Below are 25,126 nucleotides of genomic sequence, written 5' to 3'. Positions count from 1 at the left end.
GAATATTAAGTTAGATTTGCTCAATGATAGGGGCATCATGTTAATAATATTATCCATCATAGTGCATCCAAAAAAAGGATCATCATGTTCATGTGGCAAAAGATGTAAAAGCATGCTACATTAACCTAAAGCCATAAAATCTAATTTATAATATGTTGAGAGCAAATCCTCTACCAAAAAATTTCCTAAAACCTAAATAAAAATCCTGAAATAGTAACTACTGTTACATTACATAGGAGCAGTGCAAGTTGTCCTGAAATGGCCCGGCTGATTACACCGACCGCAATGAACCGCGCGCTTCACACGGCCACGATCCTCTGGCCTAACTCTCCTCTTCCTCGGAGCACCTTTCATAACCTTTGGTGTTCTTATTATATCTTCACTGTCTCTCTCTGAATCATTTCCTTTCCACTGGATTTCGTCTGAAACTGGCTCTACAGTTTCTGCATAACTTCTTCTGTAATTCTCCACCCTGAAACAACTCTCTGTGTAACTGTAAACGTTCTCTTTGCAAGACAAGAGAGCTCCAATGGCATGGCTACACGGAAAACCATAAATCTCCCACCGGCGGCACAAGCAAGAACGGTTTTCGATATTTACAACAACACTTCCTTCATGAGTCATGACTTCAAATTCCGCTTCGTTTGCTCTGTAAACGCGGTGAAAACGAGATTTTTCTACAGCAGCAACCATTTGTCTTTCAGCAGAAGGAACAAGTACATCAGACCAATGTGCGCTCGTTTCACGGCGTTCTTGGAACATATTCATCAAATGGCGGTGGATACACTCCATCATCTGTATTATAGGAAGACCAGAGGTATCTTGAATCCAATTGCTGAGTGACTCGGTAATAACATTTGCAGTTAACTGTCCAAACCTTGTTCCGTCAGAGTATGATGATGCCCATAGAGCAGGAGAGAAGTTTTGGATCCATAAGGAAGCCTCCGGAGATATCTGTTCAATCTTATTCATTTTTGATTTGAACTCAAGGACGGTGAGAGAATGTGCAGCTTCCCAAAGAAGGTTCACAAGAATAGAGCTTTGAAATTCCTTTTGGAACCGTTCTGCGAGATGATGGACACAAATGCCATGAGAAGCTGTTGGGAAATTAGCCTCTACCCCATCAGTAATAAATCTCTCCATACTTGACAATATGGTAAGCTTTGGCATATTCTCAGAGTTAACTTCAACAATCTTACGAAGCTCAGAGAGAAACCTATGCCAGTTACTGTCACTTTCTTCATTAACAATAGCGAATGCCAAAGGAAACACAGCTCCATCACCATCAAAACCAGCAGCAAGCAGCAATGTCCCTGGATATTTACTCTGTAGAGAAGTCTTGTCCAGTGCAATAAGAGGCCGACAAGCATTTAAAAAACCAGTGACTGATGCTTGGAAAGAAATAAACAAGTGTTGAAACGTCCCATCGATTGGATTTGCATGAACCACAGCGATGCTTCCAGGGTTTGTTCTTCTGATTTCATCACAGTATTGAGGAAGAAGGCGATACTCTTCTTCAAATGAACCACGAAGAGAAGCCATTATACGCTCTTTCCCTCTCCAGGCCTGCTTGTAAGACAGTGAGATCCCATGAACTCGATAAATTTCCTCAAGTATCTCCTTTGGTTTGAAATGTGGATTTTGTTTCAGCTTCTCCGCCACAACATCAGCAACCCACTGGACTGAAGCTTGCTGATGACCAAGATGTGAAACCCCACCACAAGTGTGACTCCCATGAATAGTCCTCACTGTAAAAGTTGGCGCACCAGGAAGCTTGGCGCAGTGAATTCTCCAAGGGCAACCCTCGCCTATGCACTTGGCGGTGAAGCGGGTCTTGTCAGATTTAACCGTTTGCAACTCAAAGCGTAGAGCAATGGCTGCATTCTTTATAGCTCTCCTACAAGCATTGGCGTCTGAAAATTCCATACCAACGACCATTTCATGCTCATTAGTGCCACCAGCATCGATCATAGACCAGCGTTGAGGTGAAGGAGGAGAAGCCTTTTGCGGTTCCCGAGAAAACTGCATCCCAAACTCTAAGTTATCTTGAGATTCTTGCTTATGGTTGGTTCCAATAACAACAGATTTATCAATCTCAGTAGTTCCAGAGTCATCATTATCAGGAAAAGAGAGATAACCATCATTTTGGTTTCCATCTAAACCACCTGCCGCTTCTTTGGTCTCATCATCATTGTTAGGAATCCTAGAGTCTTTGTGTTCTTGAAAACTGTCCCAAACCTGGTTGTCCTCACAAGAAACACCAATCTGGAGGTTAATATCGAGAAGTTGTTCGAAAGCGGAATTGTAGTCATGACTAGAGTAGAGTTCGTAGTTGTGTCGAATCCCGGTAAAATGATCCTGTCTGAATGAGATATCACGGTTCTCAGACTTCACAAGATCGTCGTCTTCCATTTCAATAACAACAGAAGATTCTGAGTCAGTTGCTGTGTCCGTTACCTGTCAAAGTATGAATCAAGAGTGAACCAACAACATCATAAATCATAATACAGCCACAATAGCTAAAAAAACACTAAGAACTAGTACAGAATAACTTAAGCATATGGTAAATTTCATATTTTGAACCGTTAGAGGATCATAGAACCCATAGTTACAGACGTAGCTGATGAGGATATTCCCAATTCGAAAATATTATCAAAAATTGATCATGCAAGCACATACAATTACAAAATAAACAAGCCCCAAAAGCCAATGCTTTCGAATAATAATAAGAAACAGAGAGAAGAAGCAAAAGAAACATAAAAAGGGAGGATTTTTTTTGAAGCTCACAGTAGGAAAATTTGAGGAGATTCTGAAATCATGGGATACTCAATTGAAGAAAAGAGTGGAGAACTGAAAGGAATCATACATGGTACATTCAAAGACAAGGAATTTGGCGGGTAAGAATCGAGACAGTGTCTCTGTGTGTATTGTAGGGTTTAACTGTTTAAGCCTAAGGGAGGGGCAACCTCAAAATATTCTGGAGAAGCAGAGAGAGAGAGATAGAGAGAGATAGAGAGAGAGAAGGCGACCCGAGATTTTCAGGTTAAAAAGGTAAACTCTGTAAACTGGTGCGGAGGAAGTGTTTTAAGGGTATTTTAGTCATTTATGTTCCGTCTCCTTAACTAAGTTGGAAATAGCATCATCGTTCATTGGTACAACCGCCGCTTTAGATTTACATTTACTTTTCACGAGGCCACATATGGGCCCAACCCCTAATTATATGTAAGCCGCTTTAATTTTTACTTTTTCCCGAGGCCAGCCCAACCCCTAATTTTTACATTTACTTACTGATTCATATAGTCAAAGATTCTCATTTGTGTTAACTAGGTGCTTCCCCATGCAACGCGTGGGTTGTGGTGTAGTTGGCACTTTCTTATTTTTTTTTTAGTTTTTTTTTTTTCTCTTTTGTATTATTTCGTTTTAATTAGGCATATACGGGCTTTGCCGTCATTTTTATTAATACACTATATGTTTATATCATTTCGTTCAGATGTGTATAATTGTGGCGTTTACTTTTTATGAATTATGAAGATGTTGTTTCTTGCTTTTGAGGATCCAATCTTATCATTGACTGATATTGTTTCCAATACATTTATTGTATTATAGATTTTCTAATTAACTGCTTATGTACACCCTTCATACGTTGATGTTGCAATAATAAGTTATTTTTTAAAAATATATTCCGTGTAAGTGATTATGTTTGTATGCCCATGTTTTGGTCTAATATCAATAAGATCGTTTCTGTTTTTCTTTAGTTGGCTTTGAAACCAATATTGAGTTAAGCAAATAATGGGTCGAATTATGGTGTTAATAAGTAATATAAATTCTTATGTATATATATTGTATATATGTGACTATAAATTTAGCTAACTAAACAATTATGTAATATTTAAATACAATCTTTAACATATATATATATATATATATATTTTATTTGTGGGAGTAATGTATGAAATTATTGGATAGAAGTTATTTTTGAGTTAAATGACCTTTAATGTCTTTAAAGTGAGTTAAATATTAATAAATTTTTATATGTGTCTTGACTTTTTTAAAAAGGAATACCAAGTGTTTCCTTCCAAATTTGAAGTGATATAGTATTTTAGTTTTATTTTATGATTTTATGAACTTCAATGTAAAAGTTTTTCAAAGTAATAAGTACACTCACTGATTGAATTATAAAATTTGGAGAACTGTTTATTTCGTTTAATCATCTGCTCTTTTAAATAAATTAAATAAGTATGTTGTTATTCCTACAAATATTATAGTTTAACCATGGAGTTAAGCAATGGAAATGGAACTTGTGATTGCAAGACAAAATGCTTATATGTTACACATTGATCGTTTAAAATGAATAGGAACATCTAATTCTCAAATAAAGTTGATTGTTTTGTTAAAACCAACATATGTGAATTTAAATTTAACTATGCAAATTTAAAAAATAAATATGAATAGATTAGAAAGGCAAAAAATATAAAAGAAACATTTTTTATATAAATAAAATAAAAATTGAAAACAATGTTAAATATATATAATACTTTCTACATTAAAATATAGAATCAAACTCTTACAAGTTACAACACATATGAGATATAACAACATTTGATATTGGTAGGAGAGGAGGAGAGAATGTTTACTATAAGATGGTAATCCAAATTAGATAATGGAGATGAATCTTTAAAAAATAGAACAATGTAATATCTATATATATACAATACTTTCTAAATTAAAATATAGAATCAAACTCTTACAACATATATGAGATATAACAACATTTGATATTAGTGGGAGAGGAAGAGAGAATGATTACTTATAAGATAATAATCCAAATTAGATAAAGGAGATAAATCTTTTAAAATATAAACAATGTAAAATATATATCATGTAGTCTCTAAAATTAAAATTTAGCATTAACAATTTACAATGATATTTCATTTTTTTACAGCCCATACAACAAAAATAAGAAATCAAAAATAACAAAAAACAAAACGAAAAATGATTTGAGGTATTGTAGAAGAGAATGAGAGAATGTGAAAATGAGATAGTAAAAGAATGTCAATATGAGGGAATGATAGATTGAGAGAATGCTTATTTATATGATAAGAAATGATGGAAGTTACATTTAGAACTATGGAGTTACAATAGTAATTTATTGTGTTTGAATAGAATTGAGTGGTAGAATATGATTAATGCATAATTTATTTTATTTTCAGTTATAATTTTATTTTAATGTGTGAGTTAAATATATTGTGTTCATTGGATCTTAAATATTGTTTAAAGCAATTAGAAAGCAAATAAAAAAATTTAAAAAAATTAGAAAACATTAAATGAAAATCAACCAATAAGGAGAGACCAAAACCTTACTTTTATATATATGATATATTGCTTTAAACTTTGAAATAAGAAATATATTATAAACAATAATTTTACATGAGAAATATATTAATTTAGCCAACCAAAATATGAATATAAGTTTAGCCAACCAAAATAAATAAAAAATATTAAAATTTAACCAAAAATAATTTCTCTTGAAAGATAATAAGTTAGTAGGAGGAATGAATTAATGTACAATTATTGGATAGGAGTTACATTTGAGTTAAATGGAGTTACATGTCTTTAATTATAAATAAATATTTTAATTTTTTATAACCTAAAATAAAAGGAATACCAAGTGGCTGAATCAAAATTCACATGATTTGGTTGTTTGTTGATATAAACTCAACAATTACACATAATATTTCAAAATAAAAAATATTACTTTTTAAGTGACAAACTAAATTAGTTTTCTTATAAAATTATATGAATTCTTCAATCTCAATAATTTTTAAAATCCCAAGGATAACTTATATATTTTTTGGTTTTCACTCATCAATTTAATTTATAGTGCTAGATTTCATACTAATGGTTTCATCTTTAGAGAATTTAGTGAAATAATATTTTTAAAATTATATTTTATTTTTATATTTAAGTTCCAGTTGAATATGTTTTGTTTTTTGGATAATTTTTTATTTTGATTAAAGACACAAAAAACTAATTGTTTAATTATGTTCTTTTTTGTTTTCAAAAACCTCAAATCATAAAAAAATATATATATATATTATATTGATCTCTGCAGATTTAACAATTGGATCACAAAACAAAATAGTCTTTATAAATGGATAAATGGATAATTATATTGATCTTTAAATATTATATTAATCTTTATAAATTATTTAAAATGATACATGAATATGTGAGATAACCATAGACATAATAGATAATTACATATGTATCATTTCAACTTTATGATCTTATTGTGTGGTGAATATTGTAAGGAAGTATGAAAATAATGACTTATAAGATGTTAATATAAAATAGAAAATGGAGATAAACATTTTAAAAGATTAAAATAAATATATAAGATATACATATCATACAAACTCTAAAACTAAGCTTTTACAATGATATTTGATTTGATTTTTTATAACCCATACAACAACAATAACAAAAAAAAATACAAAACAAAACAAAACAAAACAAAAAAGAGATTTGAGAGTAGTGGAAGAAGATGAGAGAATGAAAGAGTGATAGACTAAGAGAATAAAATAATGAGTATTTATAGGAAGAGAAATGATGAAAAATTACATTTAGAAAAATGAGAGTTACAATTCTAATTTATTTTTTTATTTTAATACAATTGATTAATACAACTTAGTGGAGAAATAAAGTTAATGCATAATTTATAGGGAGAAGCTATAAAGATTTCAGTTTTATATTATGTGAGTTAAATGTGAAAATTAATTGTTTTAAATTTGTGTTTTAATATAATTTTTTTGTTAAAATTGCATTGCCAAGTGGACCAATAAGGAGAGACTGAAACTCTACTTTTATATATATGATGACATAAAGTTATTGATAATCAAATTTACTACGCCATTAAACTTTTGGAGATGGAAACATAGGGTTTTTTGGGGCTTTTGATATGGTCTGTTTACCTATTTTCCTTAACACATGCGACTGTCAAACTCGAATACAAACTCCATCAAATCGCATTTAACGAATTTTAAACAATACGAAGACAAACAAACAAACAAAACAAAAAAGTACCAAACTTCTCTTTTATAAATTCTCTATTATCCCTACTGCTGTAAGATCAGCTTCTCTTTCATATATCTCCCAAACCCAAAAAAAAATAATTCCCAACCAATCATTTCATTTACCTGAGATCTCTTCCTCCACTGCACTCCATAATAAGAGTCAGCTTAGACCAAAATCTCCCATCATAAGCCCATTTTTTTTCTTTTCTTTTCTTCTCGACTACAATTCTCTGTTCAAATCCTGTGACAGCGATCAAATATCTGCTGCCAATATGTGTCACACGGTTTTTTTTTTCGTTTCAAAGGCATCACTCAAGATGAAGCCTTTACACAACACCTCTCAAGTTCAAGCTCTGGTAGCAATTCAGAAACCACTTTTTCCATCGAGATTGTTTCTATCTCCTGCTTGCTGCTCCCATCTTTTATTATCTTTTTCGAAAGAAGATTGATTCTAGGAGATTCCGGATTTTCAGCAAGGAGTTGTTCGAAAAACTTCTCTTCATCATTCAGTTTCGAGGCCTTCATGAGATCCATCACTTGCTGCCTTTTTGCAACATTTCTACCTGCTCCACACCCCATTGCAGTTGCTGCTCCAACCGCATTTGCAATCGTTAAGGTATTCACAAGCGGCATGTTGCGTATATAACCTAAGGCAATTGCAGCCACAAAACTGTCTCCACATCCAACAGTGTCAATCACTTCCACCTGATGATGTTTTGGGAAAGACTAATTAGATCATCACGCAAACTTACTCTATGATACATACATAAAAAATTTAACGATTAGGTGATGTGTACAAGCAGGTACCTTAAACGCAGGAGCCACTGAGACACTAGACTTCGTCACTAGAATTGAACCCTTCGCGCCCATCTTTACAATCACCCATTTCGTTCCTTTTCCATTCCTCAGAATTTCTTGTCCTGCTTTTACAGGGTTCCTGATGCCAGTTAGACCCTCCGCCTAAGCAATTCATTAAACAGTTTAGCAATAATTTCACCAAGTAGAAACAACTTTCAGCAATATCAAGAGACGTGCAATGTACCTCCTCGGATGTTAAAAGAAGAACATCGCTCATTCTTAAGAAGTGAGCAAGTGCTTTACGCTCATCAGGAGTTCCCTTGGAAAGACTCTTTCCCCGTGGTCCAGGATCAAAGAAGATAGCTGTCCCAACTTGGGAAGCATAATCTATCGTTGACATTATAAAACTAGGGCTGAAGTCGTCAAAGTCATAACCATTGCAGAAAAGAACCTTTGACTGTCTGATCGCCATCTTTACTTCATCAGATAGGTCAGTGATCCAACTGAAAGCAGGTTCCTCCTTGAAATCGGCTCGACTAAAAAGAGAAACAACTCGAGTGAATAAGTTCCTCTAATACTAGAATTCAAGAAACTTACAACAAATAAGCTACTGGACGTAAATACAACAACATTACCCACGAGAAGTTGTTTCACAAATAGTAATCAGGATTCGGAACAAAAAGGGACATAAGTTCCTCGAGTCAAAGAAATCAAAGAACTAAGAAACAGCATTGGAAGCAAGTATGACAATATAACCCACCAGCTTTTGTCTCACTAAGAGAAACAAGATGTATGAACAAGAAAGTTATATCTCCCTGAACATATAGATAGATAGCATCAAGAAAACTATTAACAGGTAATATAACTAATCTGCCAAGTCTGCACCTTTTTCGTTTCCCAAAAACACTAATAAACAAAACCTTATATTTCTAGATACCCATCACCATCCCCATCAAAAGTACATCAATGAGATGATGCATTCATTAAAACAGTTATCCCACATAAACCACCACCGGTACCGTAGATCTTTCCAAGTTTCCTTGTTAGAGCCCTTTCAATTATACTTAGTTTCCATAGAAACTCGGCATGGGAAAAAGCATTACCTGCAAAACCCATGTCGCTGCAAAGGATCCACAAGAACCCAGCAAATAAGAGTATCACGATATGAGCTGCTATCCTTGGCATTCGTTCCTCCATCTAATGCAACCGTACCTATTCCTTCTTCATGAAGCACATCAAGAAGAAACTCACCATAAATCTCATCCCCAACGTGACCAATCGCAACACACTGAAGCCCCAATCTAGCAGCAGCTATAGCCATGTTACAGTTACCACCTGCTTCCCAGTATTTCTATAAGCAAAAACACGGAACAAAAACACTTAACTATTAACAATAATTTCAACTAAACAAGGGAATTTATAAGAAAGTTCACGTATTTTTAGCTAAGAACTTCCACTGATACACTACGAAGGAGTTAATTCTCTTAAAGATGTGAAAAGAAACAACAATTAGTAAACAAACCTTATCTGGGGGAGAAAGAGAGAGTTCGTCCATGAGAGCCTTACGTTCTCCGCGAGTAGGAGGGGGCAATTCGTGAACACTGAGAACAATGTCAACGCAGAGATTACCAAGGGTTGCGACATCGATAGGTTTCTCAGCCACCACGATACCTCCATTTTCCCCAATGGAGGAGGAGGATGAGCCATCGGCGTATCTAACAGGGGATAAATCAGCGGCACTACTCCGACAGCGGAGGCAAACGGAGCTGCTCAGATTCGGGACTCGAGCGAATGGCGGGAAATTAAGGAGGAGAGGATTAGGGCTTTGGGTGGAGAAATTGGAGAGGGATAACGCATAGTGAGGAGAAAAAGAGTGAAATTTTAGGGCAAAAGCGTGGTGATACATTCGGAAAGAGTGAGAAGAAAGAAAGAAGGAGAGACTTTGATTCTTGAATTGCTTCTTCGTTCTCTTTCTCTCTTCTTCTTCTTCTTCAAACGAGAGAGATGATACTCTTTTGGGTGTTCTTCTTCACCATTTGAGGAGGAGGCTTCTGTTATGTGGTAAATTAAACCGGAGTGAAATTAGAATGTCAAATTAAAATCGAACCGGGTACGGTTTATTTATTTAAACCGTCTTATAATTGAAATTTGGAGGGTTTATACACTAAGGGTTTTTCATCTCTCTCTCTTTACTTGATTCGTATACTTTCTCGACGGCCACCAAAAGAAAAAACCTTTTCTTCTTCATCGTTTCTGAGCTCAGTTCACGCCATGGCCGCCGACGAATTGATGCCGTCTCACAGGTCACATAGGACTCGCCAAGCAGGTCCTACCGCGAAGAAGAAATCTGCAATCGATAAGATGAAGCGTGGTATCCCTATTACTAAGCAGAAGAACCCTAAGGTGAGTTAGTTACTACTACTACTTGTTCTCTCTCTCTCTCTCTTTGTCAATACTGTTTCTTTGTCTGATTAGAAAAATCGATTGTACTTGGGGGTTGTGCAGGCGTATGGTTATAAATCGGCTCGCAAGGCGCAGAAAGCGAAATCTCACGCTATGGAGAAGGAACAAAGGCGACTTCATGTCCCGACAATTGATCGTACTTATAACGAACCTCCTCCTATCGTCGTCGTTGTTCAAGGCCCCCCAGGAGTACTGTGTTTTTTATGTTGTTGTTGTTTTGGCGTTTTCAGTTTCACTCTCGGATTTTGCTCCTTTTTCTCTCAAGTTTTGATTGTTTCTTTCCACTGTTTTTGGTCATGTAGGTTGGAAAGTCTCTCGTGATTAAGTGTCTTGTGAAGGAATTCACCAAGCAGAATGTACCGGAGGTTCTTGGACCTATTACCATTGTAGAAGGTTCTGTCCTGCATTTTTTATTTGCTTCTTCTTCCTTTTTTTTGTATGCATCTGTTGTGATTTTTTGCGTTGGAATTTATTCATGTTCTCATGTTAGTCTGTCATATATTCAGGTAAGCATAAGCGGTATCAATTTGTGGAGTGCCCAAATGATATCAATGGGATGGTGGATTGTGCAAAGGTTGCTGATCTAGCCTTGCTTGTGGTAGACGGGAGTTATGGTTTTGAGATGGTGAGAAACCATTTTTTCTGTAGCTTTCTCCTTTTTCCCGTAATGAATGCTTTATCTGAGCTTGCCATTCCTATCCCCTGGAAAATGTGGTTTATAATTTTCTTTTGACATCATGTCATTTGCTTGTTGTTTTGTGAAGATTTTATTTTTTCTTTTATATACGAGGATCACTGTTAGACCTATTTTCGTAATCTACATTTGTTTATGATATCAACCAAGGTATGTTAAGTAATTTGTCTTTTAATCTGTTTGACCCTCAGGAAACCTTTGAATTCCTCAATATTATGCAAATGCATGGATTTCCTAAAGTTATTGGTGTCCTCACACACCTTGATAACTTCAAGGATGCAAGCAAGCTGAGGAGAACAAAAAAGTCTCTCAAGGATCGGTTTTGGACCGAAATATATAAAGGAGCTAAATTGTTCTATTTATCTGGTCTCATTCATGGGAAGTAAGTATTTTCATTGATACTTTCACCAACATGGATGACATGTGCAAGGAGCGTTTGAGGTTCACCTTTACTTTATCTTTTATTTGTAGGTATACACCGCGTGAAGTTCACAACCTCCGCCGCTTTGTATCTATTGTCAAGCCTCAGCCAATAAAATGGCGAACATCACATCCTTATGTGTTGGCTGATCGCCTGGAAGATGTTACCCCTCCCGAGAAAGTTCAGATGGATAAGAAATGCGATAGAAATATCACATTGTATGGTTACCTACGTGGTTGTAACTTGAAAAAAGGGATGAAGGTATGTTATCCGATGTTTTGTCATCATTGTCCTTAGATACTGGTTCATCTTGGCCTTTTAAGTTTTCTATGGCCTGACTCCTTGAGCCATTTATTTGCTTAACAGTATGTGGCGCAAAATACTCTGAATTTTAGGAAAAGACCCTTTTATAAATTGAGCCTAGGATGAACTGATTTGATGTCAATTTGATGTTATCTGTACGGTCTTCCTTGCTGGTTCCTAGCGATTCACATATTACAGCATTTTGAATTAGTTATTGCATCAAAGTAACTGAAATTAACCCTTTTTTATTGACACATAGCTTTCCCATATCGAATGAAGTTGTAAGAAGAGCATAAATTGTATACTGTGCTTTGTAATGAATTTGTTTTTGCTTCTTTATCTAATTGAGTGATTTTTGTGTACAAAATGGTATCTTAGCTGTTACAATTTACCTTTTTTTATCATGTTTAACAGGCATCTGATCTAATTTCTTATGATTTTCAGGTTCATATTGCTGGAGTTGGTGACTACAGTTTAGCTGGGGTGACTGCTTTAACTGATCCTTGTCCTTTACCTTCAGCTGGCAAGCGAAAGGGGCTGAGGGACAGGGATAAGCTTTTTTATGCTCCTATGTCCGGGATTGGAGATCTTGTGTATGACAAAGATGCTGTTTACATCAACATAAATGATCACCAAGTTCAGTACTCTAAAACTGAAGATGGAAATGGAGAACCTACTAATAAAGGTTATTTATGGGGTTTTCCAAGTTTGATTGTCATAAAATTGTGATATTGTATATCTATCTGCATTAGTCTCTTTTATGTGTCTTGCTCATTTCATGTTCATAGAATTTCTACATATTTAGAATTTGGTTTACATCATTAATACAAAGCCAATAATTATTGCTCACTTTTTGTGCTCTAGCATCTCTGATTGCGACATTTTTATCTTGGCAGGAAAGGGCAGAGATGTTGGTGAAGATTTGGTAAAGTCGTTGCAGAACACAAAGTATTCTGTTGATGAGAAACTGGAAAAGACATTCATCAACTTTTTTGGCAAAAAGACCAGTGCCAGCTCAGAAACAAAACTTATGGCTGAAGATGCGTATCAATCTTTATCGGAAGGTTCTGAGAACGAGGAGTCTCAAGATGATGAGGATGATGAGGTTGATGAAAAGGATGTTGAGGGTAGTGACAGTAAAATAAAGCAGGTAACTGAGTTTCATGGTGGAAGGTTGAGGAGGAAAGCTGTCTTCAAGGATGACATTGGTGGGAGTGATGCAAAGGTAATGTACTTGCTTGATCTGATTTTTGTAATGCTTCTATTTACTATTGCAGTCATATCTTCAGTTGTATGATACTGGTGACTATGAAAATAAGAGAGTTAGTGTGTGAATTTGCTCATTTTCATTAGTGTTGTGTTAACAATTTGGAAAGAAATGGTGAAACATTAAAGTAGGTTAGGTCAATCGCAATTCTAGTGGGATCCCTGTAGTGAAAAAGATTCTGGGAAGCAGTATCTACTTGATGTCGACTGATTATATTTTCAAAATTAATTGGTTGTCCCAATGTCTGGCTGTATGTGACGCAGGACTCAGATGAAGATGATTTTGAGGAAGCAGACGATGCTGAATTGGACTTAGATGAATATAATTCTGAGGAAGCAGACGATGTTGAATTGGACGAAAATGAAGTTGAAGATGGTGGAGATGACTCTGCTTCTGATTCGCCAGGGGATTATCAAATAGATGGTATGTTATTTCTACGATTAAATTTACTTGCGTATTGATGATGTCCTGGGCATTAGTTTTTCTTGAGAAAGTACATTGTCTTTTGTCATTTGAGATTTCGTTTGTTCCTAAACATTGACCATACATGGTCTGGCAGACTTTGGTAACATATCACAATGGAAAGCACCCTTGAAGGAGAATGCCAGAAAGAAGAACCCCAACTTGATGGACATTGTGTATGGAGCATCGGGATCATTAGCTACTCCCTTGATAAATGAGAACCATGACACTAGTGATGATGAAGAAAGTGATGAGGAAGAATTCTTTAAGCCAAAAGGAGAACAAAGCAAGGTTTGTCATCTCAAGTCCATACAATATTTGGTCATCTTTTCTTGTTCTTGGGAATGTCTCAATCATTTTTTTATCCATATAAATCCAGAATTTAGGTGGTGGATGGGATGTGGGATATGTCAACTCAGAGGATTGTTCTAAATTTCTGAATTATGGTTACCTAAAGAATTGGAAAGAGAAAGACGTCTGTGAGACCATTCGTGATCGATTTACCACGGGTGATTGGTCAAAAGCTGCTCTGAGAGACAAAAATTCAGGTACTGCCAATGAGGGAGAAGATGATGAACTTTATGGTGATTTTGAGGATCTTGAGACGGGAGACGAGCATAAAAGCCATGAGGACATGGAATCAGATGCATCTGAAAATGAAGATGAAGATGAAGATGCTGAAGTCGTTGAGCGTAGGCTAAAAAAGCTGGCTCGCCGAGCAAAGTTTGATGCCGAATATCCTTTTTACCCGAATGGCATCATTTGACTTATCATTTGCCGTCTTTCATCTGTGTTAGGCAAACAAGTTATCTACTGCTGTCTGTGTTTATTATTCTCTGAAACAACTTACTTGAAAATATGTTGAAAAATTCTAGCTTAGTTAAGCAAATGGGTCACTAAGTTCATATATCATTCTTGGTCAGGGAGTTCGATGGTTGCTGTTGTTTTGATATTCTTACTCTGCATGTCATATATGTCATATTAGGTTTTATGCTACTGTTTCAGTTTGCACTTTGACAAGTAACTTTTGGTTCAACCTTAACTTTTTTGTACAAGTAATAAATCCGAGTTTGAGGAGGATGACAATGATAAAGGTGATGGGAACAATCCACTTAGTCAAGCCAAGGAACCAGGATACTTTGATAAAGTAAGTAAATTTTGCTGCAGGCAGCTAAGGTATCTTATCGACTGTTTTAAACTCAGTCTATTTGCTTTGCAGATGAAGGAAGAGCTTGAAATTACAAAACAGAGGAATAAGGAAGAACTCGATGATCTTGACGAGGAGACTCGAATTAAGTTAGAAGGATTCCGGACTGGAACATACTTGAGGCTGGAGATTCACAATGTTCCTTATGAGATGATTGAATTCTTTGATCCTTGTCATCCAATTCTGGTTGGAGGTATTGGTTACGGGGAGGACAATGCTGGATATATGCAGGTAAGGCTACAAATTTTTTTTTCTTCTGACCCAAAAGAAAGTCCAAATGAGCTGTAAGATGATATTTTTCTTATATAAAGGTAGTTGAACATGATTTTTTATTGGAACGATGCTTATTGTATTATGTGTATCCTTGTACTTAGACCCGGTTGAAGAGACATAGGTGGCATAAGAAAGTACTAAAGACTAGAGATCCTATCATTGTGTCGATCGGATGGAGACGCTATCAGACTCTTCCCATATATGCCCTTGAAGATCCCAATGGCAGACATCGAATGCTCAAGTATACTCCAGAACACATGCACTGCCTTGCTACGTTCTGGGGTCCTCTTGCTCCACCCGACACCGGTATTGTCGCTTTCCAGAATCTGTCAAATAATCAGGTATTTGAACGCACTATGCTGTTTAAGTTTGATCCCAGTTTACCCTTGAGTTTGTTTCAACTTTTGTGATCGAGTATCTAGCTTTGGTAAATCTTAGTGCATCTTCTCAAAAGGGGTAGTGTGACTGACCAATGGTGAACACGTACGCATATTAAGTGTGTTTTGAAACTTGCATGTGAGAAAAAAGTATAAGATGCTTTCTTCCTCCTATAACCGCTGTCACAACTTAAAATGGAGAGTTCCCTCGTATATAATATGCTTCTATATCAGTCCATTCTGCTCCATTGTTTAGTGTTGAGATACCATGTAACTGTTCATCCATTAGTGGTCAAATTTATTTGTTAGATAGTAAGAAACCCCAAATGGCCTACATATGATGAACGGGGAATTTATTGGTTGTTTGCTCTGTTTAGTTCTGTTGTACTCTTCTCCTGCTAAAGTAGCTCTTCTGGTGTGTGCTTCAGGCAGGATTTAGGATAACAGCGACTGCTGTAGTTATTGAGTATAATCACAAGGCCCGTATTGTAAAGAAAATCAAGCTTGTTGGGACTCCCTGCAAGATCAAGAAAAAGACTGCATTTATCAAAGACATGTTCACTTCTGACCTAGAAATAGCTCGATTTGAAGGTTCATCTATCCGGACAGTTAGTGGCATTAGAGGACAAATTAAAAAGGTAGGCTTTTTGATCTCCTTATGATTCCTAGTTTCTCCACATTTGTTGGCTCTCTGGTTTTCTGACAACCTCCTTTTTTTCTCAGGCTGGAAAAAATATGCTCGATAACAATGCTGAAGAAGGGATTACGAGGTGTACCTTTGAAGATCAAATCCGTATGAGCGACATGGTCTTCTTAAGGGCTTGGACAACAGTGGAAGTTCCACAATTTTACAATCCTCTAACGACAGCCTTGCAATCCCGCGATAAGACGTGGAAAGGGATGAAAACTTTTGGAGAACTCCGTAGAGAGCTGAATATTCCTATTCCGGTGAATAAGGATTCACTCTACAAGGTAATAAAGCCCCCCATCAAAATTGCAGTTGTATTATTGTGAAGGTATGGGGAGCGTCTATCTGACGAATTTCTCGTTTTGCAGAAAATCGAAAGAAAGCCAAAGAAATTCAATCCGTTAAAGATATCAAAGAGTCTACAAAGAGATCTACCGTTTAAATCGAAACCGAAAGATATACCGAGGCGGAAGAGACAGTCGCTAGATGCGAGAAGAGCTGTTGTAATGGAACCGGAAGAAAGAAAAGCTCATAAAGCCATCCAGCAATTTAAGCTACTTGAACAGCACAAGGTAAATGTTTAAAAAAGAAACTAGCTAGCTATATCATGCATTAAAAAAAAAAAAAAGATTGATCTTTGTCTGACTTGATGAGAAAAAATAATTGTGCAGATGAAGAAGAAAAAAGCAACGATGCAGAAGAAGAGGGAAGTGTATGAAGCAGAGAAAGCTAAGAGTGAGGAAATAAATAAGAAACGGAGGAGAGAGGAGAGACGTGAGAGATATCGTGAGGAAGATAAACAGAAGAAGAAGAGTAGAAGAAGAAGCCATGATTAGTTTTATTTTGTTGCTCCAGACCTGAGATTTCCAACCAAGTCTGTGTAATCCTCTGCTTAAAGTTTTGTTTTCACGTTTGTTCACTGCTGTGTTGATTTTTTTTTTGTCACCATCTGAATTATTTATCACAATTTTCTCGAAAATTCCCAATCTATCCCAAAATTTTGGAATTGCTTTTGACGCTTGAATACTCTGTAGATTAATCCAGAGGATTATCATGTCACATCAAAGTTTAGATTTCTATGTTGTGAATAGAATGTTTTGGATTCGGATTTGCATTATCCGTCTGTAAGTGCAGCAAAATAAAATTATTCATGTACTGTGACTAGAGAAACTGTTAGGATTTTGCTAATAAATGTTTTTTTTTTTTTTTGGTCAAACTCTAATAAATGTTTTAATTGTGTAACTTAAACATAATTAGTTGAATGGGTGGGAAGAAGTGGTCAGTGACTCAGTGGGGAACATCATCTTCCCCTGAAATTGATTTCTCTTCTTCTTCTTCTTCAGATATAAACCCTAAACCCTCTTTTAAAACCCTAAAGTTATATCTATCGGTTTTAAACGATAGAGATGAACAAAACAGTAGTAAGATGTCTACTCTCTCCTTCACACCATCCTTTGATTCGATTCTCCACCAATTCCTCTCTTCTCCACAGAGTTTTCACCTGTAGCCGTTACCTCACGGCTAGGTTTATCTCTACTCCTCCTCCGCCTGACGAAATGTATGGATTCGACGATCCTTTCTCCCCTACTGAGTCGCGGGATTTGACTAAAGAGTTTTCCTTTTTGCATGATTCTCTTCTTGTCGACTCTGGTAATGTTGTTGATGTAGTAGCAGTGCCGATTACTCAATCCTCTATTGATGCTAGAGCCATCGCAGAGGCTGTTTCTGGTGGCGGCGATGTGTTTGGGAGCAAATCCCAGAAGTTTCTTAGGCAATTTAGAGAGAAACTGAGTGAGAGCTTAGTGATTGAGGTGTTGCGTTTGATACAGAGACCTTCTGATGTTATCAGCTTCTTCGTTTGGGCAGGTAGGCAGATTGGTTATAAGCATACTCCACCTGTGTATAACGCTTTGGTTGATCTGATTGTACGTGATGATGACGAAAATATTCCGGAAGAGCTCTTGCAACAGATTAGAGATGATGATAAGGAAGTGTTTGGGGAATTTCTTAATGTCTTGGTTAGGAAACATTGCAGGAATGGTTCATTTAGTATTGCACTTGAGGAGTTAGGGAGACTCAAGGATTTTAAGTTTAGACCTTCGAGATCTACTTATAATTGTTTGATTCAGGCATTTCTCAAGGCTGATCGTTTGGACTCTGCTTCTTTGGTTCATCGGGAAATGTCTCTTGCAAATCTTCGGATGGATGGGTTTACTCTTAGATGCTTTGCTTATTCTCTCTGTAAAGTAGGAAAGTGGAGGGAAGCTCTATCATTGATGGAAACTGAAAATTTTGTCCCTGATACTGTCTTTTATACAAAACTGATATCTGGTCTGTGTGAAGCTTCGCTTTTTGAAGAGGCTATGGATTTCTTGAATAGGATGCGAGCTACTTCGTGTCTTCCAAATGTTGTAACATATTCAACTTTGCTGTGTGGATGCTTGAACAAAAAACAGCTGGGTAGGTGTAAAAGGGTGCTTAATATGATGATGGTGGAAGGTTGTTATCCAAGTCCTAAGATTTTTAATTCCCTTGTACATGCTTACTGCACATCAGGAGATCATTCATATGCATACAAATTGCTAAAGAAAATGGTTAAATGTGGTCACATGCCAGGATATGTTGTCTACAATATATTGATTGGGAGTATTTGTTGTGACAGAGACTCGCTTAGTTGTGATCTGTTGGAATTAGCTGAGAAAGCTTACAGTGAAATGCTTGCTGCAGGGGTTGTTCTGAATAAGATTAATGTCAGTAGCTTCACACGGTGTCTTTGTAGTGCTGGGAAATATGAAAAGGCATTTAATGTTATCCGTGAAATGATTGGTCAGGGATTTATACCAGATACCAGTACCTATTCCAAAGTTCTTGGTTATTTATGTAATGCTTCGAAAATGGAGTTGGCGTTTCTGTTGTTTGAAGAAATGAAAAGGGGCGGCCTTGCTGCTGATGTCTACACGTATACTATTATGGTGGATAGTCTTTGTAAAGCTGGTCTGATTGAACAGGCTCGTAAGTGGTTCAATGAAATGAGAGAAGTTGGTTGTACGCCTAACGTCGTCACATATACCGCTCTTATCCATGCTTATCTTAAGGCTAAGAAGTTCAGCTATGCCAATGAGCTGTTTGAAACGATGCTGTCTGAAGGGTGTCTCCCTAATATTGTTACATATTCTGCCTTAATTGATGGCCACTGCAAAGCTGGACAAGTGGAGAAAGCTTGCCAGATTTTTGAAAGAATGTGTGGCAGCAAAGATGTTCTAGATGTAGATATGTACTTCAAGCAGTATGATGATGACAGCGAGAGGCCGAATGTAGTTACATATGGAGCTTTACTGGATGGTTTCTGCAAGTCGCATAGGGTTGAAGAAGCTCGTAAATTGTTGGATGCTATGTCTATGGAAGGTTGTGAACCGAATGAGATTGTATATGATGCTCTCATTGATGGACTCTGTAAGGTTGGGAAACTAGACGAAGCACAAGAAGTGAAAACTGAGATGTCTGAGCATGGATTCCCTGCGACCTTATATACTTACAGTTCTCTGATTGATCGTTATTTCAAAGTGAAGCGCCAAGATTTAGCCTCAAAAGTATTGTCTAAGATGCTTGAGAATTCTTGTGCGCCCAATGTGGTTATATACACTGAGATGATTGATGGCTTATGCAAGGTTGGTAAAACTGATGAAGCCTATAAGCTTATGCTAATGATGGAAGAAAAAGGGTGTCAGCCTAATGTTGTGACATATACAGCGATGATTGATGGATTTGGAATGATTGGTAAAATAGCCACATGCCTTGAGCTCTTAGAGCGAATGGGTTCCAAAGGTGTTGCTCCAAATTATGTTACTTATAGGGTCTTGATAGATCATTGTTGCAAAAATGGTGTGCTGGATGTGGCCCAGCATCTTCTAGAAGAAATGAAACAGACACATTGGCCTACACACGCAGCCGGATATCGCAAAGTCATTGACGGATACAATAAAGAATTCATAGAGTCTATAGGGCTTCTTGATGAGATAGGCCAGGATGAAACTGCCCCTTTTCTTTCTGTATATAGGCTTTTAATTGATAATCTTATTAAAGCTCAAAGGCTGGAAATGGCTCTTAGGCTTCTTGAAGAGGTTGCAACATTTTCAGCCACTTTGGTTGACTACAGTAGCACATATAATTCGATGATTGAAAGCCTTTGCCTTGCTAATAAAGTGGACGAGGCTTTTCAGTTGTTCTCAGAAATGACGAAGAAAGGTGTCATTCCGGAGATGCAAACATTCTGTAGTCTTATCAAGGGACTTTTCCGAAACAGCAAGATCGATGAAGCACTTTTGCTTCTAGATTTTATATCTCATATGGTTTGTCCTCTTTGACTCTTTCTTCTGAGTTTGAAAAGTGCAGTAATCGTTAATTTTAGTCAAGCTGTATTTCTTTGCGTTGTTCAGTTGAATCTATGTAGATTTTATTAGAGCTAATTATCTAGTGGATCAAAAGCTAGTTTATACTGTTTTATGTAGTTCTTGGTGTTTGTTTCTGGTATTTCAATGCTAAATTTCCTCAAATTTGCAGGAAATTCAGTGGATAGAAGAAAAGAAAACATCTGATGGGACTTAGGCATAATGTGTAGTTCTGATTTGCTCAGCTAGTTGGTTCATCCTAATATCGAGCCTCCTAGTCAAACCCTGGAATTTCGAAGGTTGGAAGCTATGGATAATGCATGAAGCGCAATGAATTGTTGGACCAAACTTCTTTGTAAGTCCATTGGTTTTAGATGACATAGCTTCAAAAATTACTTTAAAATATGTCTTTTTCCTTTGAATTAGAGACATGCATATGTTTTATGTACGCAGGTTCTGCTTTGAGCATGATGTGTAAATGTATACTTCTAATGACTCTCAGTAGAGTTGAATGGCCTCCTTTAAACACTCTACAACTGCATTAAAGCTTTGTAATACTTCTATTTACTATTGCAGTCATATCTTCAGTTGGGTGATACTGGTGACTATGAAAATAAGAGTTAGTGTGTGAATTTGCTCATTTTCATTAGTTTATGTAACAATTTGGAAAGAAATGGTGAAACATTGAAGTAGGTTAGGTCAATCGCAATTCTAGTGGGATCCCTGTAGTGAAAAAGATTTTGGGAAGCAGTATCTACTTGATGTCGACTGATTATATTTTCAAAATTAAATGGTTGTCCCCATGTCTGGCTGTATGTGACGCAGGACTCAGATGAAGATGATTTTGAGGAAGCAGACGATGCTGAATTGGACTTAGATGAATATAACTCTGAGGAAGCAGATGATATTGAATTGGACGAAAATGAAGTTGAAGATGGTGGAGATGACTCTGCTTCTGATTCGCCAGGGGATTATCAGATAGATGGTTTGTTATTCCTACGATTAAATTTACTTGCGTATTGATGATGTCCTGGGCATTAGATTTTCTTGAGAAAGTACATTGTCTTTTGTCATTTAAGATTTCGTTTGTTCCTAAACATTGACCATACATGGTCTGTCAGATAAGGACTTTGGTAACATATCACAGTGGAAAGCACCCCTGAAGGAGAATGCCAGAAAGAAGAACCCCAACTTGATGGACATTGTGTATGGAGCATCGGGATCATTAGCTACTCCCTTGATAAATGAGAACCATGACACTAGTGATGATGAAGAAAGTGATGAGGAAGAATTCTTTAAGCCAAAAGGAGAACAAAGCAAGGTTTGTCATCTCAAGTCCATACAATATTTGGTCATCTTTTCTTGTTCTTGGGAATGTCTCAATCATTTTTTTATCCATATAAATCCAGAATTTAGGTGGTGGATGGGATGTGGGATATGTCAACTCAGAGGATTGTTCTAAATTTCTGAATTATGGTTACCTAAAGAATTGGAAAGAGAAAGACATCTGTGAGAGCATTCGTGATCGATTTACGACGGGTGATTGGTCAAAAGCTGCTCTGAGAGACAAAAATTCAGGTACTGCCATTGAGGGAGAAGATGATGAACTTTATGGTGATTTTGAGGATCTTGAGACGGGAGACGAGCATAAAAGCCATGAGGACATGGAATCAGATGCATCTGAAAATGAAGATGAAGATGCTGAAGTCGTTGAGCGTAAGCTAAAAAAGCTGGCTCGCCGAGCAAGGTTTGATGCCGAATATCCTTTTTACCCGAATGGCATCATTTGCCGTCTTTCATCTGTGTTAGGCCAACAAAGGTATCTACTGCTGTCTGTGTTTATTATTCTCTGAAACAACTTACTTGAAAATATGTTGAAAATTTCTAGCTTAGTTAAGCAAATGGGTCACTAAGTTCGTATATCATTCTTGGTCAGGGAGTTTGATGGTTGCTGTTGTTTTGATATTCTTTCTCTGCATGTGTTATATGTCATATTAGGTTTTATGCTACTGTTTCAGTTTGCACTTTGACAAGTTACTTTTGGTTCAACCTTAACTTTTTTGTACAAGCAATAAATCCGAGTTTGAGGAGGATGACAATGATAAAGGTGATGGGAACAATCCGCTTAGTCAAGCCAAGGAACCAGGATACTTTGATAAAGTAAGTAAATTTTGCTGAAGGCAGCTAAGGTATCTTATCGACTGTTTTAAACTCAGTCTGTTTGCTTTGCAGTTGAAGGAAGAGCTTGAAATTACAAAACAGAGGAATAAGGAAGAACTCGATGATCTTGACGAGGAAACTCGAATGAAGTTAGAAGGATTCCGGACTGGAACATACTTGAGGCTGGAGATTCACAAAGTTCCTTATGAGATGGTTGAATTCTTTGATCCTTGTCATCCAATTCTGGTTGGAGGTAATTGGTTACGGCGAGGACAATGCTCGATATATGCAGGTAAGGCTACAAATTTTTTATTCTTCTGACCAAAAAGAAAGTCCAAATGAGCTGTAAGATGATATTTTTCTTATATAAAGGTAGTTGAACATGATTTTTTTATTGGAACGATTCTTATTGTATTATGTGTATCCTTGTACATAGACCCGGTTGAAGAGACATAGGTGGCATAAGAAAGTACTAAAGACCAGAGATCCTATCATTGTGTCGATCGGATGGAGACGCTATCAACATGTAAACTGGATGCACTAAGATCTGTTTGTCTTCCAAACACAGTCAATGACTCCACAACATTAGTTAACGGTGATAATAGTAGTTTCATGACTAGCCATTCTGAATTACCATCAAACGAGGCAATGACATCATCTGTTACTTCTGGAAGATCCGAGGCTGACAAATCGTGTGAGGAAAATGGTAATTAAGCTTCTCTCTCATACTGTTTACTTGGTTTGGTTTGGTTTGGTTGTTTTCTTCGAAATGTTGGCCTCTTTGTTTGCTAGGTAAAAGTAACTCAATAAACTTACCATGTTTGCATTGTCTTTCCTCCTTTGTGGACAAGGAACTTAATTATCACTTTGGCATCGAACAGATACAGAACATAACCTTACTAAATTGGCATGTGTAGCCCATTATCTCACGTTTATGCATATGTGTAAAAATTAAAATCCCTATTTACATATATTCTGGTTGTTCACAAAAACTAACCAGAAGCTTGATTTTCCCATTATCGCCCATGCTGTAGCTAAAACTGAACAGCCAATTGGAGAGGATAAAGTTAGCCAAGCTGACATTAGGAAGAAAGAAAAGCTCATAAAGCCATCCAGCAATTTAAGCTACTTGAACAGCACAAGGTAATGTTTAGAAGCTATCAGTATCATCATGCATTAAAAAAAAAAAAGATTGATCTTTGTCTGACTTGATGTAAAACAATAATTGTGCAGATGAAGAAGAAAAAAGGAACGGCGCAGAAGAAGAAGGAAGTGTATGAAGGGAAGAAAGCTAAGAACGAGGAAATAAATAAGAAACGGAGGAGAGAGGAGAGACGTGAGAGATATTGTGAAGAAGATAAAAAGAAGCCATGATTAATTTCTTAATTACCTTGCCTTGAGTTTTTTTTTTTTTTTTTTGTTGCTCCAGACCAGAGATTCCTACCAAGTCTGTGTAATGATACTTTAAGTTTTGTTTTCATGTTTGTTCACTGCTGCTGTGTTGCTTTTTTCCTCAACTTCTGAATTATTTTATCACAATTTTCTCTAAAAATCCCAAAATTTTGGAAATACTCTTAACGCTTGAATACTCCTTAGATTATCAAATGCTTTTTGAACCAAATGATTCGGTTTTAATTTTGGGTAGTTTTTTTATTTTCATGTCACATCAAAGTTTAGATTTGTATTAGTCATGGGTAAATAAACCGAACCGAACCGATATTCATTCGGTTATCCGAATCACACCGAATTTATATTAAAAATATGTGTTTGCCGAGAATCGAACTGGTGATGTGGCCACTGCACCACGTCAAATTTTTGATACTTAAATATCTGTTAACCAATATAAGGTAATAAAAATTAAACTAAAAAACCTTATGTATTTAGACTAAAATACCAAAATATTTTAAATAAACTAAATATTTGGCAGTTTTTAAATATATTTGTTAAACTATAATCAAATTTTATTTAAATAATATTTTTTTTTAAATATATATTACACTGTTTCGGATATCTAGAACCGAACTGAAAATAATCGAAATCGAACCAAACCCAGACCGAAATAGTAAATTAACCGAATGAATCCTAAATTCCTATATCCATAATATCTGGAACCAAACCAAATACCCGAACGTCCAGGACTAATTTGTAGGTATGATTTGAGTTTTGGATTCAGATATGCAGAATATGTCTGTAAATGTAACAAAATAACATTATGTAGGTGTTGTGACTGTTATTAGAGAAACTGTTAGGATTTGGCTAATAAATGATTTTAATGAAATTGTGTAATTTAATTAAACGAAAAAGGCAGACAAGAAAAAAAAAAATTATACTAATGCTCAGTAATTTATTAATGTAATTAGATATACATATCTTTTGTATGTAAGAATATATACATGAAACACTGGTAAATTACTATTTTAAGCACATGCTTTTGAATGGTCCAATTTTAAATTAGTAATATATTTTTATTTTTTTTGGATATTTGATTTTATTAGTTTTAAAATCTGTAAGGAAAAAACAAAAACCCCGATCTCAGTTAACTAAAACCCTAA

The 25,126-nt window shown here is 36.1% G+C and overlaps 5 protein-coding genes and 1 long non-coding RNA gene across 9 annotated transcripts; 3 read left to right on the top strand and 3 right to left on the bottom strand.

The window, feature by feature from the left end:
- Positions 1-29: 29 nt before the first annotated feature.
- LOC104754837 (uncharacterized) lies at positions 30-3,074 on the bottom strand. 2 transcript variants are annotated; one of them, XM_019239570.2, is made up of 2 exons: positions 2,788-3,074; positions 30-2,457 (listed from the first exon to the last, which is right to left on the bottom strand). In XM_019239570.2, the coding sequence occupies exon 2, from the start codon at positions 2,410-2,412 to the stop codon at positions 229-231; it is 2,184 nt and encodes a 727-aa protein (XP_019095115.1). In that variant the 5' UTR covers positions 2,413-2,457; positions 2,788-3,074; the 3' UTR covers positions 30-228. The 2 variants fall into 2 exon arrangements, with proteins under 2 accessions (XP_019095115.1, XP_019095114.1); XM_019239569.2 differs by having other exon boundaries at positions 2,867-3,062.
- Positions 3,075-6,959: 3,885 nt separating this feature from the next.
- On the bottom strand, positions 6,960-9,934 carry LOC104754834 (fructokinase-1). The gene is made up of 5 exons (XM_010477116.3): positions 9,394-9,934; positions 8,975-9,222; positions 8,116-8,407; positions 7,881-8,033; positions 6,960-7,778 (listed from the first exon to the last, which is right to left on the bottom strand). Exons 1-5 carry the CDS (start codon positions 9,775-9,777, stop codon positions 7,386-7,388), a joined length of 1,470 nt encoding a protein of 489 aa, XP_010475418.1. The 5' UTR covers positions 9,778-9,934; the 3' UTR covers positions 6,960-7,385.
- A 102-nt stretch (positions 9,935-10,036) lies between these two features.
- LOC104754831 (uncharacterized) lies at positions 10,037-17,005 on the top strand. Of its 2 annotated transcripts, XM_010477111.3 has the most exons (18): positions 10,037-10,274; positions 10,377-10,523; positions 10,637-10,727; positions 10,841-10,959; positions 11,220-11,410; positions 11,500-11,710; positions 12,197-12,437; positions 12,649-12,977; positions 13,283-13,442; positions 13,579-13,772; positions 13,861-14,216; positions 14,535-14,628; positions 14,701-14,919; positions 15,063-15,302; positions 15,767-15,976; positions 16,062-16,310; positions 16,395-16,598; positions 16,698-17,005. In XM_010477111.3, exons 1-18 carry the CDS (start codon positions 10,143-10,145, stop codon positions 16,860-16,862), a joined length of 3,552 nt encoding a protein of 1,183 aa, XP_010475413.2. In that variant the 5' UTR covers positions 10,037-10,142; the 3' UTR covers positions 16,863-17,005. The 2 variants fall into 2 exon arrangements, 1 of the variants encoding a protein (XP_010475413.2); XR_015586651.1 differs by lacking the exons at positions 15,063-15,302; positions 15,767-15,976; positions 16,062-16,310; positions 16,395-16,598; positions 16,698-17,005 and having other exon boundaries at positions 10,140-10,274; positions 14,537-14,628; positions 14,701-14,739.
- Positions 15,603-16,371, bottom strand: LOC147923256 (uncharacterized). The gene is made up of 2 exons (XR_015586652.1): positions 16,115-16,371; positions 15,603-15,855 (listed from the first exon to the last, which is right to left on the bottom strand). It is a non-coding gene; the product is annotated as an uncharacterized LOC147923256 (long non-coding RNA).
- A 13-nt stretch (positions 17,006-17,018) lies between the features above and the next one.
- On the top strand, positions 17,019-21,380 carry LOC104754832 (pentatricopeptide repeat-containing protein At1g06710, mitochondrial). 2 transcript variants are annotated; one of them, XM_087494906.1, is made up of 4 exons: positions 17,019-20,375; positions 20,587-20,769; positions 20,868-20,965; positions 21,240-21,380. In XM_087494906.1, the coding sequence occupies exons 1-2, from the start codon at positions 17,433-17,435 to the stop codon at positions 20,629-20,631; spliced, it is 2,988 nt and encodes a 995-aa protein (XP_087351032.1). In that variant the 5' UTR covers positions 17,019-17,432; the 3' UTR covers positions 20,632-20,769; positions 20,868-20,965; positions 21,240-21,380. The 2 variants fall into 2 exon arrangements, with proteins under 2 accessions (XP_087351032.1, XP_087351033.1); XM_087494907.1 differs by lacking the exon at positions 20,868-20,965 and having other exon boundaries at positions 17,282-20,375.
- LOC104754833 (uncharacterized) lies at positions 20,735-24,126 on the top strand. Its single transcript, XM_087495175.1, has 11 exons — positions 20,735-20,769; positions 20,868-20,888; positions 20,991-21,015; positions 21,240-21,399; positions 21,536-21,735; positions 21,824-22,233; positions 22,484-22,574; positions 22,647-22,866; positions 23,011-23,280; positions 23,609-23,717; positions 23,808-24,126. Exons 1-9 carry the CDS (start codon positions 20,735-20,737, stop codon positions 23,028-23,030), a joined length of 1,182 nt encoding a protein of 393 aa, XP_087351301.1. The 3' UTR covers positions 23,031-23,280; positions 23,609-23,717; positions 23,808-24,126.
- The last annotated feature ends 1,000 nt before the right edge of the window (positions 24,127-25,126 follow it).

This window comes from Camelina sativa, chromosome 17 (assembly GCF_030686135.1).
Source record: "Camelina sativa cultivar CO46 ecotype springtype chromosome 17, ASM3068613v1".
Classification (NCBI taxonomy): Eukaryota; Viridiplantae; Streptophyta; class Magnoliopsida; order Brassicales; family Brassicaceae; genus Camelina; species Camelina sativa.
Note: the sequence above shows the minus strand (reverse complement) of the source record. Positions and strands in the feature narration are given on the sequence as shown.